The sequence below is a fragment of the Triturus cristatus genome, chromosome 6 (genome assembly GCF_964204655.1).
Source record: "Triturus cristatus chromosome 6, aTriCri1.1, whole genome shotgun sequence".
Lineage (NCBI taxonomy): Eukaryota > Metazoa > Chordata > Amphibia > Caudata > Salamandridae > Triturus > Triturus cristatus.
In genome coordinates this window covers 454,055,418-454,076,002 of record NC_140589.1, presented here as the reverse complement: position 1 = coordinate 454,076,002, position 20,585 = coordinate 454,055,418, and the positions used below count along the sequence as shown (strand labels likewise).

The 20,585-nt window shown below is 47.3% G+C and overlaps 1 protein-coding gene across 4 annotated transcripts in view; it reads right to left on the bottom strand.

Annotated features, from left to right (window-relative positions):
* The window catches only part of PRIM2 (DNA primase subunit 2), a 1,241,637-nt gene that overhangs the window by 490,948 nt on the left and 730,104 nt on the right, over positions 1-20,585 (bottom strand). For all 4 annotated transcript variants that reach the window (XM_085610894.1, XM_085610892.1, XM_085610891.1 and 1 more), the window contains one exon: positions 20,331-20,403. In XM_085610894.1, coding sequence (XP_085467020.1) covers positions 20,331-20,403 — 73 coding nt within the window. The remainder of the gene's footprint in view (positions 1-20,330; positions 20,404-20,585) is intronic.

The following is a 20,585-nucleotide window of genomic DNA, read 5'->3' as shown; positions in this document are numbered from 1 at the left end:
GCCAAAGCCTGGGTAAGACGCGTCCGGACCTCCTCCGGACACAGGGGCAGCACGTCCTCCACCGTATCCCACAGGGAATGGGAATAACGGTCCAAGAGACAGGCGGTATTTAAGGACCGCAGGCCCAAACTAAGGGACGAGAACAGTTTCTTGCCAAACTGCTCGAGTCTCTTGGAATCCCGGTCCGGCGGAGCGGTCGGGAAGGAGGATTGGGAAGTAGAGGCCTGGATAACCAGACTCTCGGGGGTGGGGTGTTGGGACAGGAAACTGGGGTCGCCCGGAGCAGGGCGGTGGCGCCTGGCAACGTTCCTATCCACAGGAGGAACTGTGGAGGGCTTGGACCAGGTGCCCTGCAGAACGTCAGTGAGGGCCTCGTTGAACGGCAGCAGAGGCTCAGTGGAGCTTGCTGAGGTTTGAAGCACCTCAGTGAGGATGTTGGTCCTCACAGCCACGGCAGGCAACTCGAGCCCAAGGGCCTCAGCCGCCTTGCGCAGCACCACAGAAAATGCTGCACCCTCCTCCGAAGCCACGGTCGGAGGAGAAGTGAATCCAGCGTCTGGCGAGGTGTCCAGTCCGCTGGCCTCCCCCAGTTCATCTGCCCAGTCCTGAGAAAGCTGTGACTGAACAGCCAGAGGGTCCTCGAACCCCTCCCAGTCGCCCCCTTCTTCCGATTCCTGATAAACAGGAGGAATGATCGGAACCGGACTGTAGAGATGGTAGGACTCAAGCGGCGTCGGATGCGGCGTCGGCGGACGCCGTGCCGGCGTCGGGTCCGGATGAGGGCTAAACCGGGGCGTCGGCGTCACAGGCGTCGGCGTCGGTGGCGCCGGTGACGGCGTCGGTGGTTCAGGCGTCGGCGCCGGTGGAGGAGTGACAAGGTCAACCGGCGTCGACTGGGGCCCAGGCAAGGGCCCCGCGGGGACCTGCGGCGTCGAGACCGGAGTCGTCGACGGCGCCGGGGCCGGAGCCGCCGGCACGCGAGGTCGCCCAGTCGAGTCCGCGGGGCCCGAAGGCGCGCCAGCGGTCGTCGACGGCGGGGCCAGGCTCCTCATGGCCGAGAGGAAGGCACTGATCTCCGCCGGCGCCGCGTCAGCCCCAGGGACCGGAAGGTATGGGGGCGGACGCGGCACCTGCGGCTCCGCCGGAGCCGCGGGGGTGGAACCACTTGGACCCTCGGCCGAGTCGCGCGACCGGCGAGGGGAGTCCGAAGAGCGATGTCGCCGCTTCGACTTCTTAGAGTGTTTGGACTTACCCGACGACTTGGAGCCCGACGAGCGATGGTGGCGTCGGCTAGGGCTCCGCGAGCGATCCTTGGACCTCCTCCTGGACCGGGATCGCGCACGACGCGGAGCCGAGTGGCGAAGCTCCAGAAGCTTGCGGGACCGCTCCCGCCTAGCCTTCGAAGTCAGGGCCTGACAGTCGTTGCACGACTCCGCGTCGTGGTCGAGGCCTAAGCAGTAGAGGCACCGGCGGTGGTGATCGGTCACCGACATCAGTCGATGACAATCTTCACAAGCCTTGAACCCAGGCATCCTACCGGCACCAGATGTCGACAGACAAGGATCAAAAATGATCAAAAAGATTTAGTCAAAAAAGACTAAAAGGGGTAGCTCTCCCGGATCTGCGCTTACTGGCGCGGAAAAAAGAAGAACTGACGTCAGCGCGCGAGGGCGGCGTCTAAGTACTCCGACGACGTCATCCCGGCGCACGACGCCGACGACGGACGCGGAGCCGCAGACGACGCCTAGCGACGCGCAAGGGGTATTGCTGACGAAAAATCTTCCGGATCCAGTCTGACGCCTGGGGATATTCTAAGGTGAGGAATCTAACTAACGTGTTTCTTTCAGATTTTTAGCTCACTGCACCATCCCAGCTCAGAACCTGGCTACATGCAAATTAGTCTGTACCTGTCCCAGTGCATGATGGGAACAGGGCAAACCAAACTACCAAGCCAATTCTTATACTGGGAAAGAAACAAGCTTCCGGGGACCGGTTTCTGGCATCACAGCCTTCGTCGGCCCGGCTTGCCTGAATCCTGATGGTGCAATGAGCAAGGGACTCACGTCTGAGCATACCCTCCCACACTGAGTGTGGTTAAAAACGATTTGGGAAAAAGGGGGTGGTGATGGACAGAGTTTCTGAATGATGCAGAATACTCTTACCAAGTCAAGAGATCATGGTTTTAATCCATCACCGTTTTTTAGCTCACTGCACCATCCCAGCTCAGAACCTGGCTACATGCAAATTAGTCTGTACCTGTCCCAGTGCATGATGGGAACAGGGCAAACCAAACTACCAAGCCAATTCTTATACTGGGAAAGAAACAAGCTTCCGGGGACCGGTTTCTGGCATCACAGCCTTCGTCGGCCCGGCTTGCCTGAATCCTGATGGTGCAATGAGCAAGGGACTCACGTCTGAGCATACCCTCCCACACTGAGTGTGGTTAAAAACGATTTGGGAAAAAGGGGGTGGTGATGGACAGAGTTTCTGAATGATGCAGAATACTCTTACCAAGTCAAGAGATCATGGTTTTAATCCATCACCGTTTTTTAGCTCACTGCACCATCCCAGCTCAGAACCTGGCTACATGCAAATTAGTCTGTACCTGTCCCAGTGCATGATGGGAACAGGGCAAACCAAACTACCAAGCCAATTCTTATACTGGGAAAGAAACAAGCTTCCGGGGACCGGTTTCTGGCATCACAGCCTTCGTCGGCCCGGCTTGCCTGAATCCTGATGGTGCAATGAGCAAGGGACTCACGTCTGAGCATACCCTCCCACACTGAGTGTGGTTAAAAACGATTTGGGAAAAAGGGGGTGGTGATGGACAGAGTTTCTGAATGATGCAGAATACTCTTACCAAGTCAAGAGATCATGGTTTTAATCCATCACCGTTTTTTAGCTCACTGCACCATCCCAGCTCAGAACCTGGCTACATGCAAATTAGTCTGTACCTGTCCCAGTGCATGATGGGAACAGGGCAAACCAAACTACCAAGCCAATTCTTATACTGGGAAGGAAACAAGCTTCCGGGGACCGGTTTCTGGCATCACAGCCTTCGTCGGCCCGGCTTGCCTGAATCCTGATGGTGCAATGAGCAAGGGACTCACGTCTGAGCATACCCTCCCACACTGAGTGTGGTTAAAAACGATTTGGGAAAAAGGGGGTGGTGATGGACAGAGTTTCTGAATGATGCAGAATACTCTTACCAAGTCAAGAGATCATGGTTTTAATCCATCACCGTTTTTTAGCTCACTGCACCATCCCAGCTCAGAACCTGGCTACATGCAAATTAGTCTGTACCTGTCCCAGTGCATGATGGGAACAGGGCAAACCAAACTACCAAGCCAATTCTTATACTGGGAAGGAAACAAGCTTCCGGGGACCAGTTTCTGGCATCACAGCCTTCGTCGGCCCGGCTTGCCTGAATCCTGATGGTGCAATGAGCAAGGGACTCACGTCTGAGCATACCCTCCCACACTGAGTGTAAAATCCCCGGAAGCTTGTTTCTTTCCCAGTATAAGAATTGGCTTGGTAGTTTGGTTTGCCCTGTTCCCATCATGCACTGGGACAGGTACAGACTAATTTGCATGTAGCCAGGTTCTGAGCTGGGATGGTGCAGTGAGCTAAAAAACGGTGATGGATTAAAACCATGATCTCTTGACTTGGTAAGAGTATTCTGCATCATTCAGAAACTCTGTCCATCACCACCCCCTTTTTCCCAAATCGATTTTATCCACACTCAGTGTGGGAGGGTATGCTCAGACGTGAGTCCCTTGCTCATTGCACCATCAGGATTCAGGCAAGCCGGGCCGACGAAGGCTGTGATGCCAGAAACCGGTCCCCGGAAGCTTGTTTCCTTCCCAGTATAAGAATTGGCTTGGTAGTTTGGTTTGCCCTGTTCCCATCATGCACTGGGACAGGTACAGACTAATTTGCATGTAGCCAGGTTCTGAGCTGGGATGGTGCAGTGAGCTAAAAAACGGTGATGGATTAAAACCATGATCTCTTGACTTGGTAAGAGTATTCTGCATCATTCAGAAACTCTGTCCATCACCACCCCCTTTTTCCCAAATCGATTTTATCCACACTCAGTGTGGGAGGGTATGCTCAGACGTGAGTCCCTTGCTCATTGCACCATCAGGATTCAGGCAAGCCGGGCCGACGAAGGCTGTGATGCCAGAAACCGGTCCCCGGAAGCTTGTTTCCTTCCCAGTATAAGAATTGGCTTGGTAGTTTGGTTTGCCCTGTTCCCATCATGCACTGGGACAGGTACAGACTAATTTGCATGTAGCCAGGTTCTGAGCTGGGATGGTGCAGTGAGCTAAAAAACAGTGATGGATTAAAACCATGATCTCTTGACTTGGTAAGAGTATTCTGCATCATTCAGAAACTCTGTCCATCACCACCCCCTTTTTCCCAAATCGATTTTATCCACACTCAGTGTGGGAGGGTATGCTCAGACGTGAGTCCCTTGCTCATTGCACCATCAGGATTCAGGCAAGCCGGGCCGACGAAGGCTGTGATGCCAGAAACCGGTCCCCGGAAGCTTGTTTCCTTCCCAGTATAAGAATTGGCTTGGTAGTTTGGTTTGCCCTGTTCCCATCATGCACTGGGACAGGTACAGACTAATTTGCATGTAGCCAGGTTCTGAGCTGGGATGGTGCAGTGAGCTAAAAAACGGTGATGGATTAAAACCATGATCTCTTGACTTGGTAAGAGTATTCTGCATCATTCAGAAACTCTGTCCATCACCACCCCCTTTTTCCCAAATCGATTTTATCCACACTCAGTGTGGGAGGGTATGCTCAGACGTGAGTCCCTTGCTCATTGCACCATCAGGATTCAGGCAAGCCGGGCCGACGAAGGCTGTGATGCCAGAAACCGGTCCCCGGAAGCTTGTTTCCTTCCCAGTATAAGAATTGGCTTGGTTGTTTGGTTTGCCCTGTTCCCATCATGCACTGGGACAGGTACAGACTAATTTGCATGTAGCCAGGTTCTGAGCTGGGATGGTGCAGTGAGCTAAAAAACGGTGATGGATTAAAACCATGATCTCTTGACTTGGTAAGATTATTCTGCATCATTCAGAAACTCTGTCCATCACCACCCCCTTTTTCCCAAATCGAAGTTATAGATTCCTTACCTTAGAATAGAAACCCCAGCAATACCAACCCCGGTCGTGGGTCCGCGAACCAAGATCACACCAGAGAGTCCTGGAAAACAGAAGGCCAAAGAAGCCGTCTCTCTGGACTTGGCTGTCCAGACAGTAGTGTTTCGTGAACGTAGCTGCCTGACAGATGTCATTTAGAGGCACTCCCCTTCCTAAGGCAGTAGTGGCTGCCGTTGCCCTGGCGGAATGGGCGCGTAGCCCGACTGGAGGCTCCTTTTTAGCCAGAGAGTAACATCCCTTAATACACAGCACGACCCATCGAGAAATGGTGCGTTTGTGTACGGCCCGACCCTTCTTTGCACCCACGCAGCCAACAAAAAGTTGATCATCCACCCGGAACTGCTTTGGGCGATCCAGATAGAAGGAGAGCGCACGCTTTGGGTCCAGACGGTGGAGCCTCTCTTCTTCCTTTGAAAGATGCGGAAAGAAGGTGGGCAAAGTAATGGTCTGCCCGATGGGGAATTCAGTGACCACCTTAGGAAGAAAGGATGGACGGTTCCGGAGAACCACCTTTTGACGAAAGAGCCTGGAGCTCACTCACCCTTCTAGCAGAAGTGATGGCTACCAGGAAAGTAGTCTTAAGGGTTAAGAGACGTAAAGGACAGTTATGAAGTGGCTCAAATGGAGCGCACATTAAGTTAGACTGACTGACTGAGGGATTTATAAAGCACACTTTTGCCGTGGCGTCTTGGCCCTGGGTGAGTATGATGCAGACAACAGCAGATCTTAAGACCTTGGAAAAAGCCAGGTCTTTATCTTTTTCCTAAAAAAGGCCCTATTTGATTCTAACCTGATTATCTCCGGGAGGGAGTTCCACAAGATGGATGCTTGGTAAGCGAACCCAGTTCCTCCCCATCTGACTCTTTTTGTTCTGGGGACACAGACCAATCTTGTATAGGCAGACCTGAGAGAACGTTGGGGCTGGTATACAGAAAAGAGAGTTTGGATGTCCGCAGGCCCTCCTCCATATATTGCCTTATGCAATAAGCATAAGGCTTTAAAGTACACTCTCTGACGGACTGGGAGCCACTGTAGTTCCTTAATCGCCGCTGACGTCGGTTGATACTTAGGTAAGCCATGTAATATCCGAGCCGCAGCATTCTGAAGCGATTGAAGTTTTTTGATCTGTCCCTTGCCAGCTCCCAGATAAAGGGCATTACAATAATCGATTCTGGACAAAACCAGAGCTCCGACCACAGTTTTCCGAAGTGACAAAGGAATGAAGGGTAGAATCTTCCGCAGGATTTTTAATATGAAAAAGCATGCAGAGGTAACTTGATTTATTTGTGAGGCAAATTTAAGGTCTTTATCACGCACAAATCCCAGGTTCCTGGCCTTTGGCACTGGGACTGGACAGGTGCCTGCCTCTGGTGGCCCTCAAATTTGGCTCCATATAGAAGGAAGTTGCCCAAACTCTAAGACCTCAGTCTTTTCTGTATTTATTTTTAAAAAGTTCGAATTCATCCATGCCATTACATCTGTAAGGCAATTGCGGAACCTCTCAGCTGTTAGCCCAACACTTTGGGTCAAAGAGACCACTAGTTGGGTGTCGTCAGCATACGACACCAACATTATGCCATGATCTTTAATTACCTGTGCCAGGGGGCTGACATATAGATTAAATAGTGTTGACGACAGGGCTCAACCCTGTGGGACTCCACAAGGAAGATGGAATGTTCCAGATTGCAGGCCATTCCAGTGGATCAGTTGTTCTCGTAATGTCAAGAATGATGTGAGTAGAGTCAGAGCCACATCTTCAATACCCACATCCTTCAATTGTTGCAGCAATACTGCATGATTTACAGTATCGAAGGCTGCAGTCAGATCTAACAAGATGTGTGGCTCTGCCTCCCCCATCCATCACTTTGCGGATCTCTTCTGTGGCCATGATTAAAGCTGACTCGGTGGAATGCCGGGAGCGAAAACCATGTTGTGTGGAGTACAGAATGTTACTGCTATCCAAATATTTTGTCAGAGTTAGATTCATGGCTTTCTCCAAGACTTTGGATGGTAGTGGGAGACAGGAGATTGGGCGGTAGTGTTTTGATTCTGAGGGATCTAAGGAGGCCTTCTTTATAATGGGCCTAATGCATGCTTTTTTCCACAAGGTGGGAAAATCGCCGGAGATAATAATCACATTTAGTAGAGGGGTCAAGGAATAACTTACTTCGTGCGGTACCAGGTGTAATATATGTGGAGGACACGGGTCCAGAGGTATGTATGTATTTGCACAGTAAAAGAGGTCAAATGCTAACTGCAAACTGAACCGGTCAGCTGGTTACGCTCTAGGAAAGAGCCAGGTATTAACTTGCTTGCGGAACAGCAGCAAATCCTGTATTTGTCTCAATTCCGGGGGAAGACTGTTCCACAAGCGCGTGGCTGCTACGCCGCAGGCTCGTCCACCCATAGTAGATCTTTTTATCCTTGGCATCATTACCAAATTAGCTGCCGAAGAGCGCAGGCTACGTGCAGGTAAATACCAACTAAACCTACGTTGAAGCGGTTTAGGTTCAAGCCCGTGGAGTGCTTTAAAAGCAATACACAAGGACTTGAACAGTATCCTTTGTCTCACCGGGAGCCAATGCAGCTCAGCTAATGTCTGAGGTTGATGATCTACGTGTTCTCATTAAAACAAGCTTTGCTGCTGCTGCCTGGATGCTCTGGAGCCGTGAGACCAAGTAGCTCAGAGACTACAGCAGCAAAGCATTGCAATAATCCAGGCGGCTGAGAACAACACACCTGGCCACTGTGCCTCTTACCTTAGGGGGCAGAAGTGGTAACACCTTACGGAGACCTCTAATGAGCATGTAGCAATTCTTAACTACTTTGTTTACATGTGATTCCAGGTTGAGCTTCTCGTTAAAGCGGACCCCCAGATTGCGCACTGTTCTCACGGGTACCAGGGGTGCAGCTGTAGGGAACGGCCAACAGTTAGATGGTAAAACCATCGGCACTCTGCCCACCCCACAGTGCAGAATCTCCGTTTTGGCATTATTAAATTGCAGCGCATTGTTCCTCAGCCATATCACCATTTCGCAAATGCACTTATGAAATATTTCCTGGGAGTCCGCATGATCACCTTCCAGGGACACAATCAATTGAGTGTCGTCGGGGTAATTAACCACACTTATGTTATTGGCTTTGATGACCTCCAACAGCGGTTGCATATAAACATTAAATAAAATAGGGCTAATTGAGGACCCATGGGGGACCTCATGCTCATTAAGAATAAAATCTGATTGAATTGGAGGCAAAGTAACAGCCTGCCGTCTGCCTGCCAAATAAGAGCGAAACCATTGCAGAGCCATATTTGTCACCCCCACTTCCTCCAACCTTAGCAATAGGATGGCATGGTTAACCGTGTCGAATGCGGCAGACAGGTCCAACAGTATCAACATCGCAGATTGTCCCCTGTCCACACGCATCCGAAGATTATCCAACACGGTGACCAATGCGGTCTCAGTCTCATGACCAGGCCGGAAACCAAACTGATCTTCCCCCAGCTTATTATTACCTTCCAGAAAAACGGAAAGGGCTTGGCTCACCAAGCGCTCCACTATCTTTACTGGATATGGTAAAAGGGAGATTGGTCTGTAATTCCCGTAACAGATAGGGTCCAATGAAGATTTTTTTAGGAGAGGTGAGACGATCGCTTCCTTCCACAGGACGGCACCACTCCACTGCTAAGAGATTGGTTGCACATCTGGTAAAGCTGTGGAAAGATCTCAGAACCCAGCTCTTTCCAGAGTTTCTGAGGAATGGGATCCAATGGTGAGCCAGAAGAGACTCCCATCGCCACCCTAACAAACTCTTCCTCCGTAGGAAGGTCCCAGTGATCAAGGGAGATCCCTTGCATCAATGGCTCCATCCCAATATCCCTAACTCTAGATAAGTTATCTGGTCCTAGCTCTTCCCTTTCACTAGTACCTAACAAGGTATCTGGTTTCAGACCTTCGATAATTCCATTAATCTTATCCTGAAAGAAGGCTGCTAGGCCATCACATAGCTCTTGCGACGGGGTAATCCTATTACTGGAACAGTCAGGATTAGCCATATCTCTCAATATATTAAACACACATTTAACACTATTTGGTGATTTTAAAATAAGATCTGCAAAATATGTCGCCTTGGTGGTCACTATCGTTTTTTTATACCTAGCTAAGCATTCCTTCCAAATGACTTTATCATCGTCAGTGTAATGCCTTCTCCACTGTCTTTCAGCTCATTTACATTGCAACTTATAACTCCTTAGTTCCTCCGTGTACCATGGGACAGAGGGTTTCCCCCGTTTCCTAATCTTCTTCAAGGGGGCATGCAACTCAATTATATCCTTCGAATGCCCACAAAGGGCAAGATAATTCTCATCTACTGACTTCCCAGGATCAAAAAGGGAGTCTAGATAAATAATCAGAGCCATTTGAGCTTCTCTCAGGAGGGCCTTCCAGTCCGTACCCAGAACACACCTTTCCTCCCTGGGAGAAGAACTAGTTCTGTGAACCTGAGTCACTCGGAATTTAACCAGATGGTGATCTGACCAACCCACTGGTAAAATTCCATCCATGGCGACCAAGTTATCCCCAGAGAGTACCAGATCTAATACGTGCCCGGCAATATGAGTTGCCTCCGAAACCAGTTGTGACAAATTCAAATTAGCGCAGGACTGAATAAAATAATTATAAACTTCTCATTAGGCCAAAGATTAAAATCTCCCAATATCAGCAATCTACGATAGGTGAGAGACAGATTACTAATCACGTCAACTAACTGCTGCTGTAGTTGTACACACACTGAACCTGGAGGTCTGTAACAGACCATACCAGTCAAGATATGCCCTGACCTATCTTTCAAAGAGAAACCTAGAGTTTCTATATGTGCGACCTCGTCTATATCCAGAGGAGCGAAATACCAGGAGTCTTTATATATAATCCCGGTTCCGCCCCCTCTGCCGCTGGGTCTCGGCTTAAGAAAAGCTTTAAATCCCACGGGGCATGCTAACCCCAGCTCGAGGTCCAACCCCAACTCAGTCCAGGTCTCTGTCATAAACAGAGCATCCAAATTGTACGCTTCAATTAGCAGTTGAATTTCAATGGCGTGTTTGGAAGTGACCTTATATTAAGGAGGCCACAATTCAAAGCATCCACTTGTAATGTTTTAAGACCTGTTCCCACCAAATGATTTAAAACCGATACACCAGATACAGTACTCCGCTTACATATATCACACAACTGTTTCCTTGTATAGCAATATCGAAAGGTTTCTACAAACGTGTGATCTAAATCAGCATAGTGCCCGGCGCTGAGCGCAAACGGTGCGCAGACGGGCTTGCCTTTGGCGCGCCCGCTGCGCGCGTCTGCTGTGCGGTTGCTCCAGTGTGGCGTTATATAGGCGCCACGGAGCTGAAACTAGAGCACTAACCCCCCTAAGCGCGACGGGAATGCTCAACAGAGCGTGTCGCCCAGGTATGAAGAGAAACTTTATTTAAAAAGAGTGCTGCCGTTTTTTAAAACAAATACAGTTCTAACAAGAGAAGCTAAATGTAGCCAGCTACCACTGTTAGTGTGCAAAGTCCGCAATCAAGTCAGTGCAATACCCAGCAATAAATTCACCATCACAGCCCCCAAACATCACTATTACTTTGTCTAAACCCGATTTTGTTTGTAGCAGCAAGTTGGCAACTTGATCCTCCTCCAAAGTTGAAAAACAGGGCAACCTTTGCAGAGATGCCCGATGATCCAAGAATCAGCACTGTTTGTTTTTTTAACACATGCAGTGGTGGCTAATACATTGTATACCGTTTGAACTTTATTCTGAAAAAACAGGGCCATTTGTTCCACAAACTTTTGATCTGGCAGAAATCCTCTATCGCCTGGGCATTTTGATAGCGCCGTTACCATTTTAAACAACTCCTTGGAGGAATTTTTTGCCTCCACAATGTTTGCGGTAAAATAAACAGATTTAGCAAGTTTTATAGCTGCCTTATAGTCTTCTAATGCACAATTATAATCTTTTTTATGATCGGCACTATAATCTGATCTCCAGATACGCTCCCTGCGCCTACATATTATTTTAATTTGCCGAAGCTCAGTCGTGTACCAAGGGGAGCTTACCCGTTTATTATGGAATTGTTTTATGGTTTCCGGAGCAAGCATATTTACAGCTGAACTAAGCCAGCTTTCAAAATTTGTGGCTGAGGTATTAGAATCGAGAGTCACCTCAGGGGGATTATTCTCCAAAGCAGTTGCCAAGTCACTCTTCTGGATGGATTTCCAAGAACGGGATTTGAATATGTCTGACCTCTGGCTACGCCCTCTAGTTGTTAGAGGAAGCTTTATGCAAAAATGTATGGCGGAGTGATCTGACCATAATAGGGGTTCTACACTTTCTATCTTAAGATGTTTATTATTAGTAAAAATGCCGTCCAGTGTATGGCCAGCTATGTGTGTTGGCTCTGCTACAAGCTGTCTCAAACCAAAGCTTGCAAGATTATCCAGCAAATAAGATGTGTCGGGATTATTGTTAGCCTCCAAATGGAAGTTAAAATCCCCCAAAACAGTAAAAGTTGGGGTATCCAAACAAGATTCTAAAAACGACTGGAGCAAACTAGAGAAGGATGTTCTCGCCCCTGGTGGCCGATAGATTAGTAACCCCTGAAAGAGATCCAGACTTTTATTCTTAATGCTGAAAGATAGTGCCTCCGCCAGTAGGGAGGATTGCGGCAAAATCCGGACTGAGATGCAAGACCGGTATATAATAGCTATCCCTCCTCCTTTCGTTTCAACCCTATCCACATGTGTAACTGATTAGCCTGATGGAACTGCTGCGCTCCAATCTGGTTCCGATGTCTCATTGGCCCAAGTTTCCGTAAGAAACACAAGATCCGGGTTTGCTGTTTGGATCAAGCACTCCAGTTCATATTTAGGTTTACTTATAGATCTTGCATTTAGTAAAATACCCCTAATTGACTTGCCACTAGGACGTGGAAAATTCCTGTGTTGGTCCGGAGAATACTGGGAGGGTGTATCCGGGATAATATCCTGCCCTTGAAATTCCCTGCTAGAGTGATTGTTGTTAAACATATTCCCAGCGAGTCCCTCTGTGTTCCCTTCATCAAAATACAAACAGCTTTTGGCCGGGTTATCAAGAATCCCCAAATCGCAGGCCATACACCCGCTTAGATTGTATGAATCCCTATCTATCATTAAGGTTGGGTGAGAACACTCACCAATATTGAGGTCAACCAGCTCATTCCTAGAATATTCTATGCCAGAAGGTGCTGGGGTTCTGGCGCTGGTCGCATTCCGGGCGCCGACGGGCGCAGACGGGCTTGCCTTCGGCGCGCCCGCTGGGCGTGTTCGCTGCGCGGCCGGGCGTCCAGCTGCTTTATATTGCGTCCCCTGGTAGCGGAAGCGAGGGGGAGGGAGGAGTCACGACCCACTCCAGCCAGCAACATACAAAATGTGGCAGGACCGGGTGCGGCACCAAGAGGAGCCGTGAGTGCAGGTAAGCCTCGTTGTAGTGCAATGATTAAATTAAAATCTCGTGTAAAGTGCAAAGTGTGCATGGTTTAGTTTAAAAATAGCAGCCTAGCAAGTCTACGCGCTATCTACTCATTCGTTAGCACAAGATTCAAGTCCCACTGAGGCATAACGAAAGGAATTAGAGGAAAGAGATGTGTTAAGCCTTTCAAGAAACGGTTAACGACCAGGGACTTGAAAAGAGAAGGCTGATTTGGCAGCCGAAGGAAAGCAGAGATGGCTGAAAGGTAGCCCTTGATAGTGCCCTTCTGGGCTAAAGAGAGAAGAAACAAGAGTACTTCTACAGCCTTTGCTGTGCATCATGCCACAAATTTGTTCCACCTGCAGGCGTATACCGTCTTTGTGGAAGGACGCCTGGCTGCTAAGATTATGTCACAGACTTCGGGAGGCAGGTCAAAAGACGTCAATTACCGCCGCTCAATCTCCACGCAAGGAGGTGGAGACTGGACAGGTTCGGGTGGAGGACGGTCCCCTGCTGCTGCGACAGAAGATCCTCCCAAAGCAGCAGTCTGATCGGAGGATCGGTGGCCATGTTGAGCAGCTCAGGATACCAGAATCTTCGTGCGCAATCCAGAGCCACAAGAATGACTTGGGCCCGGTCGCGCCTGATCTTCTTCAGCACTCTGGGCAGAAGTGGTATAGGCGGAAAGGTGTACAACAGACCGCAACTCCACTTGTGACTAAAAGCTTCGCCAAGCAAGTGCCGCCTTGGAAATTCCAATGCGCAGAATTGCTGACATTGAGCGTTCTCTTCTGTGGCGAATAGATCTAACCAAGGCTCTCCCCACTGTCGAAAGAGACCTTGCACCAGCTCCGAGTGAAGACGCCATTCGTGATCCCTCATGCACAGGAGGCAAGTTAGTCCGCCCTGGCGTTCAGAGAACCTGCCAGGTGTTGAACCTGATGTTGCAGCCATGTCCAGAGGGCCTTCTGACATAGGTTCCACGACCCCACCCCGCCCTGTTTGTTGCAATACCACATTGCGGTGGTGTTGTCCGTCAACACCTGCACCACACTTCCCCGAACAGAGGGAAGGAATGCCTTCAGTGCAAGATGAATCGCCCGGAGCTCCAGATTGATGTGAAGCCCGGACTCCGCCGGAGACCAGAGGCCTCTGATCTCCACCTCTCCCATGTGGCCGCCCCATTCCAGAAGGGAGGCATCCGTCACCACAGTGTGGTCTGGTTGGGGAAGGAAGAGGGATCTGCCATTGACCCAATCCTGGTTCGTAAGCCACCACTGCAGTTGTCGAGCAGTGCCCTCCGAGATCTGGACGCAATCGGACAGATTCCCCTGATGCTGCGTGCACTGGAACTTCAGGTCCCACTGCAGAGCCCTCTTATGCCACCTGGCATGATTGATCAGCAGGATGCAGGAGGCCATGAGGCCCAGCAGCCTCAGGGTCATTCTGACTGAAACCCGGGACAAGAGCAGAAAGATCGGAATCATAGCCCGAATGTCCCGGACTCGCTGTTTGGGAGGATAGACCCGAAACTGTATTGTGTCCATAACCGCTCCGATGAAGAGGACCTTCTGAGAGGGAATCAGGTGCGACTTCGGCACATTGATGGAGAACCCCAGCTGATGCAGGAGGTCAGCCGTAGTCTGGAGGTGGGAGACGACTGCCTGCGGCGAGCCCACCTTCAATAGCCAGTCATCGAGATAGGGGAAGACTGAAACCCCTGATCTGCGCAGATGAGCTGTGACCACTGCCATCACTTTCATGAACACCCGAGGGGTGTGGGTAAGGACAAAGCGGAGCACAGTAAACTGAAAGTGCGCGTGGCCTACCGTGAACCACAGGTAACGCCGGCAGGACGGGGATGTGAAAATAAGCGTGCTGCAAGTCCAACGCTACCATCCATTCTTACGGGTCAAGAGCAGACCAGACCTGAACAAGCGTGAACATCTTGAACTTCTCCTTCCGGAGGAAGCGACTGACGTCCCTCAGGTCCAAGATAGGACGCAGGCCCTTGTCCTTCTTTGGAACCAGAAAGTAGTGGGAGTAGCAACCACGACCTACTTCTGGGACAGAAACGCTCTCGATGGCTCCCTTGACCAAGAGAGCCATAACTTACTGCTGGAGAAGGGCCAGATGATCCTACTACATGCAGTGTTAACGAGGTGGCATGGCTTGAGGGGTAGTCTCTAAGGGGAGGGAGTAGCCCCTTCGAACTATCTGCAAAATCCACCTGTCCGAAGTGATGTTGCGCCAGTGGGGAAGGTGATGGCGAATCCTGCCGCCCACTGGCATTTGATGGTCCTGAAAGGTCGTACTAGGAGGTTTGGAGGCTGCCAGCAGCGAAAATCCTAGGCACCCCAACCGAGTTTGCGTGGCCTGAAGGCACGCGGGCGGGTCGGTCCGCCCAAAGATGGCATGCATCGCCTCGTAAAACGTACGAAGCTGGGCGGGGGTCGCTACGGGTCCCAGAAAGGGAGGGAAGCTCGGAGTCGACCCTTCAGGCTCCACGCGCAGTGCCGCGGGAGTGGCATTACCCGTGCGCCTTTTCGAGTCGGCCGACGATGAGGAGAAAGCAAAGAGCAATGATGCTTCTTCGACTTCTTATGCTTCGACTTACCCGACCCAGAGTGCGAAGACTTGGAATGACTTCAAGCCGGACTGAAGGTGGCTCCGTGACCGGTCCCTCGACCTCCCTCTCGACCGGACCTCTAACGGCACGGAGCCGACTGCTGTAGTTCAAGCAGCTTTTGTGACCGCTCTCACAAAGCCTTCGGCGTCAACAACTGACAGTAGGAGCACGACTTGGGGTCGTGGTCGCGCACCAGGCAAAAGAGGCACACGCGGTGCGGATCCGTCACCGACATTAATCGTTTACAGGAACCACAGGCATTAAAACCGGATATACCTTATGCACCTGTTCGGAGTCAGAGACTTGAAACAAGACGTTGACAAAAGTAAAAAAATCACTGAGGTACCGCTCTTCACGGATCTGCGCCGGCTGGTGTGGAAAAAGAAAGAACTGACATCAGCGTGCGAGGGCGGCGTCTAAGTAGCTGCTGCAATGTCATCCCAGCGACCACGACGGACACAGAGCCGACTGACGCCATCTTCCGACACGCAGATGTACTACTGACGAAAAAACTTTCGGGATCCAGTCTGACGCCTGGGGGTAATTCTAAGGCCTGGGGGTAATTCTAAGGTAAGGAATCTATAACTAACGTGTTTCTTACAGATACACACCATCGACTAAATCCAATGGGTCATTCTGGAGACCCGTAGATACTAAAGACCACAATTCAGAAAATATCCTTTTTGAGAAAGAACAGTGGGTGTACCGCCTCAAAACATTGTGGAAATCTGAAATATTTTCTGTTAGCATAAGCTGAAGCTACCTTGGTTATGGCATCCATTTTGTTGGCTTTGTAATTCTCCCATCCTCTGCTGCTCGTATTTTTCCCTGCCTGTGATGTCTATTTTAGTTGACTTCCTGACTCAGCTAAAAGCAATATGCATGCTAAAGAGTTTGTAGCTGCCAGAAAACCTGGTCTCAGACTCAACGGTTAATCTCTTAGTGCTGCCATAAGCACTCCTGCTCCCCCTCCCATTTGGCTGACTAAGTGATTTCCCATCTGCCCATGTTAGTCGGTAACTATTCCTGTGTAGGCCTGTACCTTCTATATGTATCCACATGCTTACCAGTGCAGAAAAAACTGTATATAAAACCTGTGTTCTGTGACTTTAATGTACTACCTCAGGCAGCACTTGAGTGCGCTGTGGTGATGTAGTCCCATTCATGAGTGATTAATAAACTTGTTATTTGAATTCCAGCTTCAGTGCCAATCTCTATTTTGTTGGTCTGAGGACCCGTGGACAGAGAAGAGGGACCCCTGCACCGGTGTGCTCATTGAAAAGCAAATTTCCACAATATGACAAAGGCCCGAATGAGAATATACCATGGTTATACTTGAGACAATAATGTATACCAAACAGAAATATAACGTACATCAAGGACAAGTATCTGCGGTATCCACATATCATGACAAATTAAGAACTGCAAAGAAAGCTAATTCAAGACTTCCTATGAATGATTAACTAAAACTCTTCTACGATTATATCAATATTTTCCCAACCTTGAATAACTTCAGTGGAGCAGGATTACCAAGTAAATTCCCTTGATGACAATCAGTCCGTTTCTATGCGTAAAGTAGCTTTATTCTCATTGAGTTTTATTTTATTTTTCCGCTATTTTTTTCCAAAGACTGTCAATAAGTAAACAATGGTAATTCCTATTGGTTTACAACTAACAGCAGAGTTCTATTTTTATCCTTTCCACAGCAGATATATATACTTACCATTCACTTTGTCAATGTCTGTTTTAAAACGGAACAATGATTTTAAACACTTCTGGTACAACTAAGACTCGTTTCGGGGTCATGGTCAGTAGCGACAGCGTAGACGCACTGAGAGCAGCACCGAGGTAATACGATCAACACGAGAACTACATTAAGTTCCGAAGAAGGGAGGTAATGTTACAAACCCTCTTACACTTTATCCTCGAGTGAGCGTTTGTCCATATCTAAAGGAGCCACACGGACTCTATATAAGGTACATTTTCGCATGATTGACTAAATTCCCCCGTACTCATGTGCACGCCAGAACGGTAATAAGCACTCTCTACTTAACGCTAAGACAACATTTTTTATTAAAAAGACACCTTATATGTGCATGACTAGTATCAAAGTCCAAACTCCCAGTGCTACAACGGAATCCCCTTAAGGTAACTTCCTAATAATTAATCAAAACCCCCCCCGTACTCATGGGCACGCCTTAACAGTAATAAGCACTCTTTACCGAACGTGAAGACAACATTTTTTCTCATAAAGGCACATTGTACGCATGACTATTATGGAATTCCACATTTCCAGCAATAGCAAGTGCCCACATACACCCCCAAGCTCCTGAATGAACATCCAAACCCAGACCAAGGTCTCTAAAGTTATCCTCCATATCTGAAGTGCATGCTCTTTATATGACCTACCGCTCAGTTACTATTCAGTTGAAGGTTATAGATGGTTTGATCTAATGTCTTAAATACTACTACTTACCTGTAGTTTTCAAATCTCATTGGGTGAGAAAACTAGTACCGATTTAAATAGTACTGTGTTCCCCCTATTCCTTTTTTTGCCAACAGTTATTAGTACAATGTATACCCGAATCCCGGCACGTTTTTGAACCAATATACTCAATGAAGAAGATGGTAAGTGAATCAACTTACCTGATATGAGCGATCAAAACTAATAATCACTCCATTTTACGTCCTGAACAAGGCCCACAGACCCTTCGAGGCAATAAAGGGCGGTAACATGTCGACCTCTCACGATTAAAACACTAGGTGCGGTAGATCACTAACATATCCACCTTCTCACCACGCCCTTGTTTTTAACATCACCCCCTTCCTGAATTATTAAATTCACTAAACAGGAAAGGAGGTAATTTTAATCCTCACTCTTTTTCCCATTTCATTACGACTATCAAAAACCAGATGGTATCCCTCCGGGTGGAGTATAGTAGACCACCTGGAGAACTGGAAATTCAGGCAGTGAAGACCCAATGATGACACTATTCACCTAACCAATAAGGCGGAGAATCAAGATATACCACCCTAAGAGTTAGAGTGAATTTGTTTTTTTTACAACCTATAGACCCTGGTAGCACCAGACGTGATCCATTCTCTCCTGATTGATGTTCTTGGGCAACAAGACATACCACTGTAATATGATCAGAATGGCAGCAGGACATCAGTTTTCGTTCTATTCTACAAAAACGAATATCCAAGCAAGTGCAAGACCTTGTTGAGTTTTGAAATTATCACAGTGTGATCAGCGAGAGATCTAACAACAGCAGTCCACTGACTTCACGGTCATCCACTATTCTTCTAAGGTCACTGAAAACTGATACAACAGGTTTGATGCTACTCTTTGGCCTGAAGATAGTGTGAAATTGATAGAATAATTCATTTTCTTCAATATACTGCTGAGGTTGATCAAAGACAAGTTTTTTCAAGAGCGTTTTCTCTAATTAGGGAAGAACGAAGATGGTATGACAGTTCTTGCAATCATCTATACATTTTTTTTTTTTTACAATGGATTGACTAGTGCCATGAAAATAAATTAGTAAATTTCCTGTGATTAGTCATCAGATAAACATTGTGTGTACCAACTTGAAGCCGAACTGGTCATGACATATAGAAAAATAAATTGTTTTAATTTTATACCATTTGCACAGAAAAAAATTATACATGGTAGGGTTCATATCTTCGAATAAAAATAAAAATGATTAAAACTTTTAAGAAAATTGATCCTTTACCTAATTTGTTAAGGAAATTTGATTTATCTGGGGCAGTTTATTTTTTTTTCCTTGGAATAAGTTGTTTTTTTATTCCTATGAGCTAAACATTTAGGTACATTAGAGGAGGATACAAATTTTGCAGTTTATAGATGAATTTATTCTGGCAATTGGAAAGGTCTTGTTTTACGTTTTCAAATGTATGCAGTGAAATTTGCCTTGCCAGCTACTTAAGTCAATGTAATAAACATTTCAAAATTGTAGTATGTTTCAATTATGTGAGATCGGTGTAGGAATCAAGGGGCAATTGAAAGTTTAGAGGGTCTCTCTTCTAAATAGGATCTCACAGTCAAGTTAATACTGTTGGTCTAGAACACAGTAGCTACTTGTACACTAGGATACCTTCTGAAATGCTACTCAAAATAGAAGGATAATATTTTTATATTATGCAAGACCCAATGTTTTATTTATTGATTAGCACTGATAAAATACATTACATCTAGAACGCTGAAGGGAAATCAACTGAACTTTGAAGGATTATTATGTCTCCTGTACTGATGTTATGGGTGATCCTGAATGCTCATGGAGTGTGAAATTTGTAGCACAATGTGTATCGTGTATGCAATGTTGGAAATAATTGCTTTATATAAATGTTAAGTTGCACTTCTAGAAAAGTTAAATACAAGATTTACAAAATATATCAATTTTAAATAATATAAAGATTGACACTAATAACCTCAATTGAGCTGCAACAAAATCCTGAGTAAAACTAGGTACTCGTTAGGTACTCACTATGTAATAAATGTTTCTAATGGGAGGAGCGAAAGGTATGGGACTTGCCAACACTTGGCCAGGCAATGATTGTCCAACTCAAAAGATTTCTGAGAAGACTGCAATCATATGTAAAGGAGCAGCAATCACAACATCAGACGGCATTGAAATTATAGTGTGCAGAAGCTGAATTCCATTCCTAAAGCAAGGACTTCACACAACACCAAAGCTATTAATTCAATTTCACATCTTAAAACACATTAAATGCCAAAGGCATTAGCAAAATAATGCTAAAAACAGCATTGCAAATTTAAAAAGATTATTTTTTATGTCCACAGCAATAATGAAGTCTGTACAATTGTTCACTGGATGTATTTGTTAGAACAGTATCCCACCAAATTGCACAAGAAGCTATGCCTACATAATGCAAAATCCATAATAAAAAATATACTCTCAGATAAGGAATTCAAAAACCTAAGACTCTTATGATTTATATCAAGAACAAGAAACTAAAAGTAACCCAGAAAGTGAATGGTGAATTACTTACCGAATCAATTTGTTCCAGGGAAATTGCTCCTGCATTTTTCTGCGCGCTATAATCTTTGCCAATATAGCAATGGCTAAAAAAGAACATAACTTCATTAACATTTAACAATAAAAAGTTAAAAGAAAAAAACGAAAGCATTCTTGACTAAAATGTCTTTTGAAAACCAAATTAATACACATAAAATTTAGCAGAAGACTGCTTTTGGTGCATAATGAGGATTATATGTTCTTGAGACAGTTTCCAATAATCTTTGTT